This window comes from Schistocerca americana, chromosome 2, assembly GCF_021461395.2.
Source record: "Schistocerca americana isolate TAMUIC-IGC-003095 chromosome 2, iqSchAmer2.1, whole genome shotgun sequence".
NCBI classification, from domain to species: domain Eukaryota; kingdom Metazoa; phylum Arthropoda; class Insecta; order Orthoptera; family Acrididae; genus Schistocerca; species Schistocerca americana.
In genome coordinates this window covers 736,326,721-736,344,713 of record NC_060120.1, presented here as the reverse complement: position 1 = coordinate 736,344,713, position 17,993 = coordinate 736,326,721, and the positions used below count along the sequence as shown (strand labels likewise).

The following is a 17,993-nucleotide window of genomic DNA, read 5'->3' as shown; positions in this document are numbered from 1 at the left end:
TGCCCTCCAATACTAAATTGGTGATCCCTTGATGCCTCAGAACATGTCCTACCAACCGATCCCTTCTTCTGGTCAAGTTGTGCCACAAACTTCTCTTCTCCCCAATCCTATTCAATACTTCCTCATTAGTTATGTGATCTACCCATCTAATCTTCAGCATTCTTCTGTAGCACCACATTTCGAAAGCTTCTATTCTCTTCTTGTCCAAACTATTTATCGTCCATGTTTCACTTCCATACATGGCTACACTCCATACAAATACTTTCAGAAACGACTTCCTGACACTTAAATCTATACTCGATGTTAACAAATTTCTCTTCTTCAGAAACGCTTTCCTTGCCATTGCCAGTCTACATTTTATATCCTCTATACTTCGACCATCATCAGTTATTTTGCTCCCCAAATAGCAAAACTCCTTTACTACTTTAAGTGTCTCATTTCCTAATCTAATTCCCTCAGCATCACCCGACTTAATTAGACTACATTCCATTATCCTTGTTTTGCTTTTGTTGATGTTCATCTTATATCCTCCTTTCAAGACACTGTCCATTCCATTCAGCTGCTCTTCCAAGTCCTTTGCTGTCTCTGACAGAATTACAATGTCATCGGCGAACCTCAAAGTTTTTATTTCTTCTCCATGAATTTTAATACCTACTCCGAATTTTTCTTTTGTTTCCTTTACTGCTTGCTCAATATACAGATTGAATAACATCGGGGAGAGGCTACAACCCTGTCTTACTCCCTTCCCAACCACTGCTTCCCTTTCATGTCCCTCGACTCTTATAACTGCCATCTGGTTTCTGTACAAATTGTAAATAGCCTTTCGCTCCCTGTATTTTACCCCTGCCACCTTCAGAATTTGAAAGAGAGTATTCCAGTTAACATTGTCAAAAGCTTTCTCTAAGTCTACAAATGCTAGAAACGTAGGTTTGCCTTTTCTTAATCTTTCTTCTAAGATAAGTCGTAAGGTCAGTATTGCCTCACGTGTTCCAGTGTTTCTACGGAATGCAAACTGATCTTCCCCGAGGTTGGCTTCTACTAGTTTTTCCATTCGTCTGTAAAGAATCCGTGTTAGTATTTTGCAGCTGTGACTTATTAAACTGATAGTTCGGTAATTTTCACATCTGTCAACACCTGCTTTCTTTGGGATTGGAATTATTATATTCTTCTTGAAGTCTGAGGGTATTTCGCCTGTTTCATACATCTTGCTCACCAGATGGTAGAGTTTTGTCAGGACTGGCTCTTCCAAGGCTGTCAGTAGTTCCAATGGAATGTTGTCTACTCTGGGTGCCTTGTTTCGACTCATGTCTTTCAGTGCTCTGTCAAACTCTTCACGCAGTATCATATCTCCCATTTTATCTTCATCTACATCCTCTTCCATTTCCATAATAATGTCCTCAAGTACATCGCCCTTGTATAGACCCTCTATATACTCCTTCCACCTTTCTGCTTTCCCTTCTTTGCTTAGAACTGGGTTTCCATCTGAGCTCTTGATATTCATACAAGTCGTTCTCTTATCTCCAAAGGTCTCTTTAATTTTCCTGTAGGCAGTATCTATCTTACCCCTAGTGAGATAGGCCTCTACATCCTTACATTTGTCCTCTAGCCATCCCTGCTTAGTCATTTTGCACTTCCTGTCGATCTCATTTTTGGGACGTTTGTATTCCTTTTTGCCTGCTTCATTTACTGCATTTTTATATTTTCTCCTTTCATCAATTAAATCCAGTATTTCTTCTGTTACCCAAGGATTTCTACTAGCCCTCGTCTTTTTACCTACTTGATCCTCTGCTGCCTTCGCTACTTCATCCCTCAAAGCTGCCCATTCTTCTTCTACTGTATTTCTTTCCCCCATACCTGTCAATTGTTCCCTTATGCTCTCCCTGAAACCCTGTACAACCTCTGGTTCTTTCAGTTTATCCAGGTCTCATCTCCTTAAATTCCCACGTTGTTGCAGTTTCTTCAGTTTTAATCTACAGGTCATAACCAATAGATTGTGGTCAGAGTCCACATCTGCCCCTGGAAATGTCTTACAATTTAAAACCTGGTTCCTAAATCTCTGGCCGGCCAAAGTGGCCGTGCGGTTAAAGGCGCTGCAGTCTGGAACCGCAAGACCGCTACGGTCGCAGGTTCGAATCCTGCCTCGGGCATGGATGTTTGTGATGTCCTTAGGTTAGTTAGGTTTAACTAGTTCTAAGTTCTAGGGGACTAATGACCTCAGCAGTTGAGTCCCATAGTGCTCAGAGCCATTTGAACCATTTGAACCAACCTAAATCTCTGTCTTACCATTATATAATCTATCTGATACCTTTTAGTATCTCCAGGGTTCTTCCATGTATACAACCTTCTTTCATGATTCTAACCTACCTACAATTACGAATACATAAAAAGAGAACCTAACATGTCGGGCCGTTCTCAAGTGACGATCATTCACAGATGATTTTAATTTACGACTTTTCCTATGTATTTTGCAAAAATTTTCTTTCATGCAAAGCTTATGTTGACAACTACGAACACAATCAAGATAAAAATCGACCAAATCTGGCGAGGCGTTCTTAATTGCCGGCCGCTGGTGGCCGAGCGGTTCTGGGCGCTTCAGTCTGGAACCGCGCGACCGCTACGGTCGCAGGTTCGTATCCTGCCTCGGGCATGGATGTGTGTGATGTCCTTAGGTTAGTTAGGTTTAAGTAGTTCTGAGTTCTAGGGGACTGATGACCTGAGATGTTAAGTCCCATAGTGCTCAGAGCCAAGTCGTCAAGTCAAGGCGTTCTTAATTGACGGTATTTCATACATGTGGCAGTTGATGTTAATTTCCTGCTTTTCCATTGGATTTTCCAAAAATTATCTTTCCTTGTCCTAACAAGAACGAACACAACAACAACAACAAAAATCAACCAAATCGGTCAAGCCGTTCTCAGGTGATGCTCTTTCATACATGCGCCAACTGATTTTTATTTATATTGATAGAAGAAAGATTATGATCAATAAGTGCGTTGTAAACGCTGCTGAATGATCCAGCCTTGATAATTGTAAATTATTTCTTAGGTTCGGCTATTTACAGTCAACCAAGGATATAACTTGTTAGAGAGTTGTTATTTCTTTTACAGTATTTGATTGAAAAACATGGATCCGTACGTGTGTGCATGTATTTTTTTCAACAAAAAATATGCTAAAATCAGACTGAACAACTTAATTGTTTGAGCAGAACTTTAAATTTAAATTTTGTATCAACAAGCTATTTGTTTTGTTTACTGTACTTCAACTCGGCCCTTGTATAAATATTCGCTTGTTACGTCATTAATAATTCACGATGTGATGTTCTCTAATACTCTGATGTGATTTATTAATGTATGAGTTCAAGGAATTATAATCCATAAGAAATTATTTCTGAAAACTGCCAGAAACCCAATCTGTATAAAATTCTGAAGGCCTAGTATGTAATTCAGAAAGAAAATTATATGTGTTCGACGAAACGTGAAATAATCTCAACGAACTGTATGACAGGGAAAGGATTCCTCACCTCCACGAGATCAATTCCGAAATCATTCCTTTACTTCGATCAGAGTCGCTTCCTTCCCACATTTCTTTAATTTTTTGTTTAAGAAATGGGCAAAGCGGAGACGAGGAAAGCCAAATGAAGACAAATATTTTTTTTAAAAAAGCACCTACTTTAGTTTCACGTAATCGTTCTTTACAGAACGGATCGAGACATGTTCGACGGGAGAAAAAGACTGTCTGGCAGTGAATATAGGAAAAGGCGGGCGCTTACGTAAGATGACGATAAGAAGCTGAAGGATGGACTACAGCCATATTTTAACCCATAGAGAGAACGACCTAGCAGCGTCGAGGGTGAAAAGACGGATGCGGGCCACAGACCGAAGAAACTAGTGGAACTACCGAAGCTCCGTCTTCATCTGCCGGATATCACCACAGAGCTGAAGAGAACATCCCTGTGGTCACGGAAGATAGCTGCAATACTGACAGTGGGCCAGTCACAAGATGTTCAACAGGCTTCCGTTCGATTGAAGGCGTTATTTATGAGGGAAGCTCCGAGAACGACACATTAGGCAGAACTGAAATTAAGCGACCCGACTGGGAAAAGTACCGGAGGGACATCAGCCTAAACTTGAAGACACACTTGACTCCGATCCCGGATGATGGCCGGAATTTATTAACGATTGCATTCGAATGATTTTGGTCCTGCCAGGTCCTTTCGAGAGCATTAAGGAGGTTGTAGAATGTCCTAAAAACGCGAGCAACCTGCGCGTCAACCCCGTGTATACATCTATTCTTTGAAGAATGTAGAAAAAGCAAATGGATATTTGTTGGTGTACTGAAACAGCAAGGATGCTGTCTTCTGCGTTTGTTGAAAACTTCCAAGAACAATATAAGCGACTGGCGGCACTGTGTTTCTTATCTCGAAAGCCATGGTAAATCTACGGAGCATTTGAATTCACACAAAAAGTGGATCGTGGTCTTTGAAGGACTGAAAAATCTGCGTCTACTCTGACACAGGTACTCCACAAGCCAACGTACCGTTCGTGGTATGGGTCCCAAATAGTCGAGCAGTACTCAAGAATAGGTCGCACAGCGTCCTATATGCGGTTTCCTTAACAGGTGAACCACTCTTTCCTAAAAATCTCCCAATAGACCGAAGTCGACATTCGCTCGACTGTGTCAAGCAGGACACTGCTAGCACTGTTTCCGAACATTACAGGTTTGTCCTTCCTACTCATCCACACTAACGTACATTTTTCTACATTTAGAGCAAGCTGCCATTCGTCACACCACTTAGAAATTTTGTCTAAGTCGTCTGATATCTTCCTACAGTCACTTCGATAGCTTACCGTACACCACAGCATCATCAGCAAACAACCGCAGATTTCTGCCCACCCTGTCCGCCAAATCATTTATGTACAGTAGAGCGTCGATTATCCGAAGTAATTGGGGGACATGGGTGTTCGGAAAACTGGTTTGTTCGGATAATCGAACTGTACATGTTTATTTGCCAAAAAGAAGTACTGTACAGTAAATTTATTCATAAAAACAGGCATCTCTTGCAGTATTACAAAGTAACATACAAAGGCAACTTCAGTAGGAATATATAGTATGTGGTCCAGTTTATTAAACAAAAATATATACATATTACATATGCATTTTGCATGAACAATACACACAGCATACAAAATTAACGTTTAAAAAAATCCTTTATTTTAGTCTGTCTAAGCAAGCCTACACACTTACAAGCAGCTGAGTCACGTACTTTTTTCATTACAGATATCTGAAACTGGTCACTTTCATCTTGGGCTTCAAACCATCGCAAGGCAGTATCTGAACAAGTGAACGCCTCAGAAGCTGCTGGTATACTTTCATCTTCACTTTCTGGAGCACTGGTTGATGAGATGCTGGCGGCGTCATCTTTATCAGTGACGACGTTTACAATCTCGCTGTCCTGCATGATTTGGTGTCCTGGATCTGCATCATCGATATTCAACCATTCATGAACGTCTTCTTCATCACATTCGTGGCAATCTATTTCTTTTAGCATACCGAGAATTTCGGACATATCATTCTGTTCGTCATTTTCAATCATACCTTGTGAATTTTCTTCTGTGTCGAAAATTTTATTCCAGGCTTTCTTCAAATTCTCTTCCTTTACACTATTCCATGCTGCGCTGATCATGTAGGACGCATCTCCCAAGTCAATATTCTTATGATTTCTTAAGAGACTTTCTTCTCCATCCTCTTCTCTTTCTAACAATAACTTACGCAACAATTCTTCCTGTAAAATCGTTTGAAAGTCTCAATAACGCCTTGATCCATGGGCTGTAATAAGGGGGTTACGTTGGGTGGAAGAAATGTTACCTTTATGAACTCGTCTTTTTTCTTTAAAATATCACATGACGGATGAGTTGGTGCATTGTCAAGGAGAAGTAGTGTTTTCTCCCTCTTCCCATTCTTTAGCTGATGAGCTTTTACAGAGGGTACGAAAACGCCCAGAAACCACTTCATAAAAATCGTACTATCCATCCAGGCACTCTTTTGTGAGGTGTACACAACAGGCAAGGCTGACATATTAACGTGCTTGAAACAACGCGGTTTTTTACTTTTACCAATGACGAACATAGGCAGTCGGTGACTTCCAGTAGCATTAGCACAAGCCAAAGCTGTAATACGCTTGTTTTAGGACCAGGTGCTGCTAATTCATGACGTGAAACAAGAGTTTTTCTCGGTAAAGCTTTCCAGTTAAGTCCAGTTTCGTCAGCAGTGTAAACGTTTTCGGGAGCATAATCTTCTTCGCTTAATACGTCCCCAGTGCGACGACTACTGTGGGAAACTTGGTTTGGGAGTGAGGGGGATGATGGACGGTAGGGTGGGAGAGTAACAGGTGCGAGCGAGTACACAGTTCGGTTAAGCGGTCGTTCGGTTGACCGACGTTCGGTTAATCGACGCTCTACTGTATATAGAGAACAACAACAGTTCTATCACACTTCCCTGGGGCACTCCTGACGATACCGTTGTCTCTGATGAACATTCACCGTCGAGAACAACATACTGGGTTCTGTTACTTAAAAAGTCTTCGAGTCACTCACAGATCTGTGAATTTATTCCATACGCTCATATCTTACTTAACAGCAATGGGACACCGTGTCAAATGCTTTCCGGAAATCTAGAAATATCTGCCCTTTAACCTCCATCCATAGTTCGCAATATATCATGAGAGAAAATGGCAAGCTGAGTTTCGCATGCGCGATGCTTGCTAAAACCATGCTGATTCGTGGACATAAGCTTCTCAGTCTCAAGAAAGTTTATCATATTCGAACTGAGAATATGTTCAAGGATTCTGCAGGAAACCGAAGTTAGGGACATTGATCTGTAATTTTGCGGGTCTTCTTTTACCCTTCTTATATACTGCAGTCACCTGCGCTTTTCTCCAGTCACTTGCGACTTTGTGTTGGGCGAGATATTCACGATAAATGCAAGCTAGGTAAGGGGCCAATGCCTTAGAGTACTCCTTGTAAAACCGAACTGGGATTTCATCCGGACCTGGTGATTTATTTGCTTTCACGACCTGTCAACGCCCATCATGAAAGGCTACTGAATATTGAAAGCGAACATTGGACAAACGTTCTTTAGCGTTTAATAGCTATAATAAATTTGCAGGGCCAGCAAATGACTACCTTAGAGATCAAGTACAGACACAATCTCCTGGCGTGGCAACGCAAACTTCTCGAAACTCGTTGAGTTATTCGGAAAGTTCGACGCTGTGATGACGGAGCATCTGCACACAACAAAGCAAGGGGAGAGCAGTGATGATCATTATCTGGGAAAAGACACACAGAAAGAAATGAAGAAATGATTCGCCTTACTGGGCTATTTACAACCAACAACATCTTATTAATGATGAAATCTGCAAAGTATTACAGCAGCATTCTGGATTGCACACCAGACATTTCAAAAGTTGAGCAGATGACAGTTCGGTGCGCTTCGTCCAGGAGACGCGACTCGAAGGGCTATACGATGTCTGACTTCACAAGCATTTCCTGCGTTTTCTTCCAGTGCCCGATTCTTCAAGTTCCACATTGACGCAGAAGTTCTTGGAAGATAGAAAATAATCCATTGTGTAAAGGCCCGTCCACACGCAACGACCTGTCTGCACAAATGTCTGCGCACATCACATCTGCGCAGACAGATCGTTGCGTGTGGACTGAAGATTTGCACCAACCTGAGGTGTGTGCAAACCTGGAAGTTGGAGTTGGAGGTTTGAGCGAAACCTCTCAAATCTGTGGGTTCAAACCACATCTGCGCAGACAAGTTGGAGCGTGTGGACAGGAGATCGTCGCAAATCTGGCGCGAAACAGCTGTTTGCTCAGTCTAGTGTTTGTATTTGTGCGCACAGCTGGGCATTAAAATGACTGATACTCTCCTTCTCGAGAGTTTGTAAGTGAATTCATTGAAATATATAGAAACCACCCACGTTTGTCGAAGATTAAGGTAAAGAATATAATGACCGAGACAAAAAGACAGCAGCATACAATGCTCTAATTGAAAAATTGCGGGTATTATTTCACTCAACTCTTGTTTCGATATTGCAGTTGAAAATTCCGAATCCTTGTAGCTCCTTCCTGTTGCTAGGAATCTTAAATGTTACCCCCAGCCGTTCATGAGGAGAAATTGCCCTTCTCTATACAAGTATTTTTTCTCATAATATGAGGGGTTACAAGCTTTAAGTATAAGTTTCGACATCCATCCGCAAATAATTTCGCCAGTCGTTAGGTTCGCCCTGCAACTCTCGCAGTAAATTTACGTGAGAAAACTGCTTTCGCTTTAGCAGCCACTGTCTACACCATTTTGACCGCTTTCTCTGTTTCCTGCGGTTGGTCTGAATGTTTTTTGCAACACAAGTTGCGAACACAGACCACAACAGAACTTCCTCCATTTCTATATTTCAGAATAACTGAATTAAATTTTTGACGTTTACGGGGAGTGTAGTGGCTTGCCACTGATATTTCTTTTGTACGCCGACAGATGGCGGGCGAGTAATAGATTGGGGTTTGTGTCGTGTGAACTCACCACATTTGCAGCAATCTTTTGCATGTACAGACATCTGCGCAGACAGATCGTTGCGTGTGGACCGGGCTTAATATGAGAGGTCAAGGGTACGACAATGGGGTGAACATGCAGGGAAAGCATTGTGGTCTCCATAAAGGAATTTTAGAATTGAACAATAGTGCATTTTGTTTACAATTTAGCAGTCAATTACTGAATCTCGTTGCAAACATCTCCTCTATGTCTTCCCAGTATGCTGTTTCCACGTTTTCGACACTGAAGAGCTTGTACGATTTCTTCTCGTCCTCCGTTGTGCGTTGGGATGTCTTGAAGATGTACCTGCCTAGCCTGACGCTGACCCCTCTGAGCGATACTAGGTGGAAAAAGCACATCGAAGCACTTACTCCCCCCACGTTTCAAATGGGAGGAATTTATGACGCGCTTGTTCACATATCAGAGGAATTCGATGGCATGACTGATCATGGGCCATGGCACTTGCCAATTAAATAAAAAATTACACCTTTCTTACTTCCTAGGTAATCTGGTACGACGTACTGCTTCATATGAGTGTAGTCAGTAAGATCCTCCAAAGCATTGACATAAATGTTTCTGAGGCCATGGAAATGCTTGAAAGTACGAAAGCATATTTTGAGAATTGCAGAACAGAAGGAAAGTTTATGTCTTCCTTGACGGATTGCAAAGAATTGGCGACAGAATTGAGGCTAGAAGATCTAAAGTTATCGTGTATAAATGTTTCCCAGCAACAAAGCAAGAATCTAAGACACCTTACATAAGAAGAAAGGGATGAGACAATAGAGGATCCAACGAAACGTTTCAAGATTGAATTCTGCTATTATCTTTTAGATGTAGTCACCACATCTCAAGACGTGAGGTTCACTCAGCTGAAGTCCCACTGCGATCATTTGAATCTTGTCTACGACATCGGCAAGGTGAGGAATGCACCACCTAATAGCCTTGACAAAAAGTGTAAAAAACTCACAGTGGTTTTGCAAGACAACGAGTCAAACGACGTTGGTGCCCTAGAGTTGAGGGAAGAACTTAAAAGTGCTTTCAACGTTGATGAAATCTGGAATAGATCCAACAGAGACTTTGAAGTTTATAGGAAGACATAATTTTTGCTCCAATGTTAACACAGCTCTAAGAATTCTGCTATCACTCTCGGTGACAGCTGCGAGCTGAGAGAGAAGTTTCTCAAAGCTAAATTTGATTAAAAAACTCGTTTAAGCAGTATCTACGGACCACGAGCTTGTAGAGGAATTAAATTAGGTGGATCGTGTGAAAAAGTTTGCAATGCAAAAGCCAGGAAGATTCGGTTTGTCTAGGTTTATTTTTCTTTTTTTTTTTTTTTTTAATGTTCAATTGCTTGGTTCCTGACCATGTTGTTTCATTTTGTTCAATGCAAAATAAATTGTTAGTGTACACTTTATTGTTCAAACCAAATTAAAATGTAAATTTTAAATCGCGTTGTAATTATATTTTGTTTTCCCATAATACATAATCGGTACACAGAAAAATGTTCATTTACTGTAACCGTAAATTCACATGGTTTATTAAATTATTTTTTAACTGCTAGATTTGTTTAGATCATATGACTAACTTTTCAAGTTGAATTTCCACACATGCCAAAAAACTGACAGATTTTAACATTTCACAAACTTTTTTAAAAAGACGGGTTCCCATAATTTTTCAGCTCGCACGGGATGGTGGTTAGGCTTCCACCGGCCGTGTAATGGGATGTATGAGTTCAGGTTGTACACACATTTTTCATGGTCGTCATTCCATTATACAGCTGATGGTTGTCCACATTCGCAAGTGCAAATACATTTCATGTATAGGGGTGTAAAGCGTTTTTGATAAATCTTCAAGGTACCTTTGCCTTGAAAAGACATACTGCCATAACAAGCAAGTTGTTTTTGAAAAAAAAAAGAACTAAATACAACTAACTCAATATGTCGTTATGTTGAGTGCATGCTCGGGTTACTGAACACATCATTTTGATGTATCACTTCAGAGTCAGCACTGAGTGTATGTAACACATCCCGTATGGCGTGGCGGTGAAACTTGTATAGGGACTTCCGATAACACAACCTTGGTGTGTTGCTAGGCCATTTGGAGTGCTGCAAGTTTTTCAGTCCATCATCTCTGTTTCTTATTCTGTGATTTAAAGTCTTCCATATTTGTTTTAGTTTCAGTCAAAACAGAAGCTGCTTTCATACTGTTGGTTCCTGATTACGACTTCCTGTGTGTATTGCACTCTTTGAATTGAATTGTGAATACATTGCTCATATTATGCTTAATTTTTGCACGAATCTTTAATGCTGGGTGGAGTAAATGATTCTATACTTGTTTCTGTTGCATGTAAAACATATCCTAGTTTCATTGCATATTGTTCTGTGAATATTTGTTCCTACCTACGACCCTGTGTGTGAACAGCTCGATTTAAGTATGTTACAAGTATATTGCTCGTATTTTACTTTATATTAGTTTAAATCTCTTTTTCGTACTTTCTGGTATTTAATGGAGAACCCCATATCAGCAGTTTTTGACAGAAATGGTATTCAACGTATTACATCTTGTCACAGAATGAGCGTGTAATTAGGCTTTGAAAGGTGTTGTTCTTTGCCACTGAGTGGCATGCACTTCACAGTAGTTTGCAAAGTATGTACAGTACATTGGTGTAGACGTAGATGAGTTTGCTTTTTGGCTTTAGTGGGTAAACAATCTTCCTTGCAAATGCTACAAATGCAACAGTAGTTACACAAATGTGTTAATACAGTATTAACAGACAGCACACTTTAGCAGACATCAATGTGCTACAGTCACAAACCCTCCAACGAAAATTTCAATTCTCCATAAATGCAAGAAAGTACGAAAAACTGACGTGAACACAAATAAAGTGTAATAAAGCAATATGTTAACAATGCATTTAAATCGACTAGTCCCCACACAGATTTGTTAAATATACATAAGTACACAGAACACCATGTGATGAAACCGGCTTCTGATTTATAAGGAATCATTTATCCTACCCAGTATTACAGATGTGATCAAAAATTAAACACAGTGCTATTCAAAGGTTGTATTACTCACAAGAAGTCGTAATCAGGCACACAATGTTATGAAATTAGGTTCAGTGTTAAGTCATTTCAGATGATTTTTATGTTTTTACCTGTTCTAAAGCACAATTATATCCATTTTATAGTGGGCACTTTGTTGAGACAGCGAGATTGGGTTTTACAAATAAATAATTTGAGAGTGAAAAGGCGACTACTATGTCATTTACAAAATTTTACATGACTGTGAACATATATTACTTTACAAGGTCACAAAAAAGTTTCTAAGCAGACACTTTGTCGGCAGTCTATGGAGGCCCAGCCATAAAGTATAAATGAAAAATATTGTCATATAAAACTCTGTAGGTCAGTTCCAATTGGTCATTATATCACATCAGAACATTTCACAGTGCATTTCAAATAGTGGCATTCAAACAGGCCATCAATGGACTATTGGGTCACATCAAGGTTTCTTGGGAAGAAAATTTTGATGGTGTCGTTGTCTCCAGCCACATTAATGTGACCACCTCTTAAAGGGCAGAATAACCTTCTTATGCAGCTTGGACTGCTGTGAGATGTCCAGTAAAAGAGTTAGTATGGTTTTGGGAGGCACCAACAGCAATGTCGAGCCATGCTGACTCCAGTGCTATGGCAAGCTGCGCTAGGTTTCTCAGTTGAGGACCCTTGGTGTGAATAGCTTGATCATGGTGGTCCCACAGATTCTCAGTTAGGATTAAATCCAGAGATTTTGGTGGCCAGAGGAGCGTGGTAAACTCATCCTGGTGTGCTCTGAACTACACACGTACACTGTGACCTATTTGACACCTTCCATTGTCCTGTTTGTAGATGCCATCGTGCCAAGGATGTTGGAATAGTCCTCAAAGATAGATGCATACTTGTGTTAGTCCATTGTGCTTTCAAGAATGACGAGATCACCTAGGGAATCACACAATAAGATTCCCCAGACTATAATTCTCCTTCCTTGTTTGCTTTCAGAAGCTTCACACCGCACATTCCAGCAGCTATCTTTCTTATGGAGGATAATGCTTCATTCATCTGAAAAGGCTACCTGTCGCCATTTGGTGGATGTTCAGCTGCGGTGTTGGCGTGCAAATTCCAGCTTTTCTTGCTTACTAACAGCAGTCAGAATGGGTGCATGAACATGAACAACACGCGCACGAATGCCTGAGGGAGCACTTGAACCTCCGGCGGGAGGGGTTGCGAAATCCGTGCCATGGTTCCTCTAACTGCACGGCCACTCCACACGGTGTGTACTTTAACCATAGTGCACATGAACAGTGCACAATCTTAGCTGTTTCGAAAATACTTCCATCCTTGACCTGAAAGGCAATGATCATGGCCTTTTGGACGTCAAATAAATTGTTCCATTTCCGCATTAGGAGAATGATTGCACTCTTCCCATATCCCAGAAACGTACCTTATATATCTTTCTATTGCTAGTGCTGACACTGGTAATCAATGAGTGGTTATTGAATGTTGATGTTGAACATAGGCAGTACTTACATTAATGTGACTGGACTGTTTAGTGGTGGAGACTGTAGTAGTGGACACAGTCATTTTAGATTGTGGTAGCAGATTTCATGGTTTTGTGTCTTCTTCCTCTCTATTTTATTGTTATGTTTTGTTTTTGGGTAAATTGCAAATGTCCCATGATGACTTGGATATTTTACCATCGAGTGTTCTTCCTCAAGCGAGGTCAGATATGTGAAAGCAAAAAACTATTTAGGTTTTACAGTAACAGAGCAGAGCTGACACCCACACTGTATATAGGGTGTTACAAAAAGGTACAGCCAAACTTTCAGGAAACATTTCTCACACACTAAGAAAGAAAATATATTATGTGGACATGTGTCCTGAAATGCTTACTTTCCATGTTAGAGCTCAATTTATTACTTCTCTTCAAATCACATTAATCATGGAATGGAAACACACATCAATAGAACGTAACAGCGTGACTTCAAACACTTTGTTACAGGAAATGTTCAAAATGTCCTCCGTTAGCGAGGATACATGCATCGACCCTCCATCGCATGGAATCCCTGATGCGCTGATGCAAGCCTGGAGAATGGCGTATTGTATCACAGCTGTCCACAATACGAGCACGAAGAGTCTCTACATTTGGTACCGGGGTTGCGTAGACAAGAGCTTTCAATAAATGAAAGTCAAGAGGGTTGAGGTCAGGACAGCGTGGAGGCCATGAAATTGGTCTGCCTCTACCAATCCGTCGGTCACCGAATCTGTTGTTGAGAAGCATACGAACAATTCGAGTGAAATGTGCAGGAGCTCCATCATGCATGAACCACATGTTGTGTTGTACTTGTAAAGGCACATGTTCTAGCAGCACAGGTAGAGTATCCCATATGAAATCATGATAATGTGCTCCATTGAGCGTAGGCAGACGAAACTAAAATGAGCTCTAACATGGAAATTAAGCGATTCCGGACACATGTCCACATAACATCTTTTCTTTATTTTTGTGTGAGGAATTTTTCCTGAAAGTTTGGCTGTGCCTTTTTGTAACACCCTGTATAAATAAGAACATACATTGATGAGGCAGTTTTCATTAAAAAAAACATTTTAAATGAAAAATTCAGTTCTATTCACTCCCTCATAAATATTATTTGATGTGTTTGTTTGCAAATAGTTTTCGCTTCTCAGAGCTTTACCAAACAAAATTCATGACGAACATATGTAATGAAGTTTGCTTTGTCCATTAATAAACTTTATCATTGTTAGTTCCTTAGTTCTGCTACTATGATCTGACTTTTCGTATCAGCATGGTAGCTCATAACCTCATTTGTACTGTTCCATACTAGGCTAAGCTACTTATCTGTTCCATACAAAAGAACAGAAACTACACATTCATATAATTAATTCACTTCGGTGGGCAATGAATCCACAACTTTCAGAACAGATGCATAATATCGTTCTTCCTCCAAGCAGGAATCTAAAATTAGCAAGCATGGAGAACATGGATGGAGATTGCAGATAGATGGCACTCAGTAGGAATGTGAGATAGCAAGGGAGCATGCCGAGATAGTCCATGCATTTGCAATAAACAATGTGTCCAGATGACACAAGATTAAAACAATTGTCTTGTAAGCAGGAGACTCTGGGTTCGAGTCCCAGTCTGGCACACATTTTCACTCGTCACCACCAATTCCACACAAAATCCTGATGCAGCTGATGTCATCAGTTCTTGCTCTTTCCTATCCTTTCTCCCCCTCCACCTACAATTTACATACTGGCTTGTATTCCGCAAAGCAAGAATATGGATTTTTTAGCCTTGTTTTCCCCACATTCAATGTTCACTGTCAGTCCACTACGAGCGCAACGGTCGTTCTCCATTTCCATATAGGCGTGTTCACACTATGCTTCTGTTCAACTTTGCGCATATGCTTATACAAGAATGGAAAGAATACGAGTTATAGCAATATACCCACTGCAATGTCTGGGATCCAACCAAGCGACCAATGAAAAATCAGAATTGGAACACTAATCAAAAGCACTATGGTTTATCCTCATGCAGGTTTATATTAGTAAATATCGTTTTTGATATATTGAATTTTTATCACAAGTCCTTATACTTAAATGTTAGTTAATATTGTATTGGTAGTAAAAGTCTTCATGAGAATCAAAGATGAATAATAGTAATATTGCCTGCTTGACATACAGTACATAGCGTTGCTGTGTGGTTAGAGACGCCAAATTAAGGAGCTGAAGGATGTTAGTTCATGTTGTGTTGACGTAATTTTTTTTTTTCATCTTTAACTTTGTAACCGATTCTCATATTAGAAGTCACATTTGTATTCGCCCTTATGTGAAGCTAACATACCAAATTTGGTGGTTTTCGTATTTATACCTGCACATTATGAAAACACGGAGTTTTAGTGATACACTACAATAATTTCTCTTTAAAAACGCGTAATTTTTAACACCATTTGTTCTGCTAACTAGATACATTTATTTTAGTGATAGTTTTGCATTTCAGTAGCTCCTGTATATGAGATGTCTGCAGTGTCATAAGCGAAGCATTCCAAGGATTCTGTTGAAGTACACGTAAGGAAGATAATAGTAATAAAATATCATGAATGAATTGTGAAATATACAGTAAATACGACCTGTCACATAGATTATAAGGCATCTGGTCCCATATATGATGTATTAAGACGTGAATAAGCTGCCTTTTTTCATAGAATACTCTTCAGTTGACTAATGTGACTGTGTTTATCAGAGGGGGACGAAGCCTCGTACAAAGTTTTATTTCCTCTTTGATATTGCTTTACAGTGTGTTGACCACATGCCCCTCAACATCTATATCCAGTGACGGCTATCGGCTGAGGATGACTCTGCGGTCGGTCGTTACCGTTGGGCCTTCCAAGGCCTGTTCGGGCGAAGTTTTTTTTAGTAATATTGCTTGTATTGGTATTATTATTCTGGATTACGTTGAATATATTGCGCAGGATCGTTTTACCTGGCCTAGATAAAAAGGATGGCGTACACTGCGGTGTATAATTCGTCGTCGTTGGTCACAAGCTGCAGAAATTTATGTAAAACAATGCAGTGTTGACTGGAAAAGCTCAATCGATCAGCTAAATTGTTTAACTTCACTGTGCGTAATGTCTTGAATCCAATATTAGACATAATATTTCAGTCACTTAACACTGATTATGCAAGCTGAATTTGCATTTAATTTACTCCGAGCGCTACTTTCTATGCACCGAAATATTTTACATCCTTAAAAATCAATGGTAAAGTTCATGTAATCTGTCTGTGCTCAGATCGACAGTTTGGTACTATGTCGACCAAAAGTGACCTGAATCACTTTTTAGAGATTTAGAATATACGACTGTTTATCACTGATTACATTGTAAGGAATTCCGTTTTTTATCACTTTTGAACTCACTGGGCTTAAAAAAATCACTGGTTCAGCGCACTGTTCTTCACAGACACACACACATAAAAAATACGAAAAATTAAGTTTCGTAAAACATGAGATATGTGTAATAAAATATTTTCGAAACAGGCCAGTAATAAGAAAGGACTTCAGTATCTTCTATGAACTTTCTTTTCACGTTAATTCTCAGTATCATCTTACAATGTAAAGGTTTGAGACGCTCGAAAAAAAAAAGAAGCACACATATACATTTTCATGTAAGTAACTCTTGACTTTGTCACTCACGAAAAACTTCCCCAACGCCAGATATCTTTCTCTTTTTTTTTAACGATATAACCGGTCGTTTTTATTTTCTCGCACAACAGAGCTATCTCACGAATGTTGTACATGTTAACAGTTTGAGCCTCAAACAGTAACATTTTAACTAATTCATCAACAATGAATACAAAAGTCTAAGACACTGCTGGAGCGACGTTCTCACCGGTGACAACCGCGACTCTGTCTGCTGTAGCGACCTGCACCGCGAGACTCTGCTTCTGGGCGAACACCCTTTGTAAATCCTCCACGGATCACGTGGAACAAACAGGCAAACAAAAAGAACAAATTTTAAGTAAACGCATTTAATAAACATTTATTCAAATTTATTCAAACTATTGAGTGAGTCAGCAGTTTTCTGCCTGGCGTTCTTTTTTTTTTTTTTTTTTATTCCTTCAGCATTTTGATGTGTATCTCTTGGATCACAGAAGTACGTATGATATCTATATTCTTTTATGAGCAACATTACATGCTTTTCAGCCCATTCCATCGCTCGCGCAACACTTGTCAGCTTCAACAAAAGTAGGCAAGGTAACAGGTATAATCTTGCTGTACCGCTAGCGCCGCAGCCGAAAGAAGGTAAACTTCCATAAATGTTTCCATAGAGGTAATCTATTCTTACCTCCATGAATGTTTCGCTCAGAAATGCTACTCTCTGGCGAAATTATCTCTTTGGCGTCAACTTCTCGTCGAGTTGCGACAGAGTGTATCTTTGATGAAATTGTTGTATGTAAACAAAAACAGACGTATGTTGTTTGTGTCAGGCTTTACAGGATCTCAGAACACTAGTGTTATATGTAATTTTCTACAGAAATACAACGATGTAGTTCATCTTATTGCAAAACCTTATCTCGAAAGTTACACACTGGTGCAATGAGTGGAACATGTATTTGTCAGAAGATAGTGTCGTGTGAACGCTTGAATAGTGATTGTCTCTTCGCCTTGGAAGTGACGTAGAGGTATCTTCTTGCGATGGATGGAAGCAGGAAAATTGAGGTGAAACAGTCAGCTGTAAGTATAAAATTTCGATATTGATATTTATGCATAAAGCACATCTTACGCAAAAGAATGTCAAACGATAAATTCTTGTTCATATGGTTAGTTTTTAAATAATGAGATCGTGGAAAAATTACTGTGTG

The 17,993-nt window shown here is 39.9% G+C and overlaps 1 protein-coding gene across 1 annotated transcript in view; it reads left to right on the top strand.

Moving 5' to 3' along the window:
- Positions 1 to 17,545: 17,545 nt before the first annotated feature.
- The window catches only part of LOC124593674 (coiled-coil domain-containing protein 174), a 61,969-nt gene continuing 61,521 nt past the window's right edge, over positions 17,546 to 17,993 (top strand). The window contains exon 1 of the mRNA XM_047131967.1: positions 17,546 to 17,865. Within this exon, the coding sequence (XP_046987923.1) occupies positions 17,827 to 17,865 (39 nt within the window). The 5' untranslated portion in view covers positions 17,546 to 17,826. The remainder of the gene's footprint in view (positions 17,866 to 17,993) is intronic.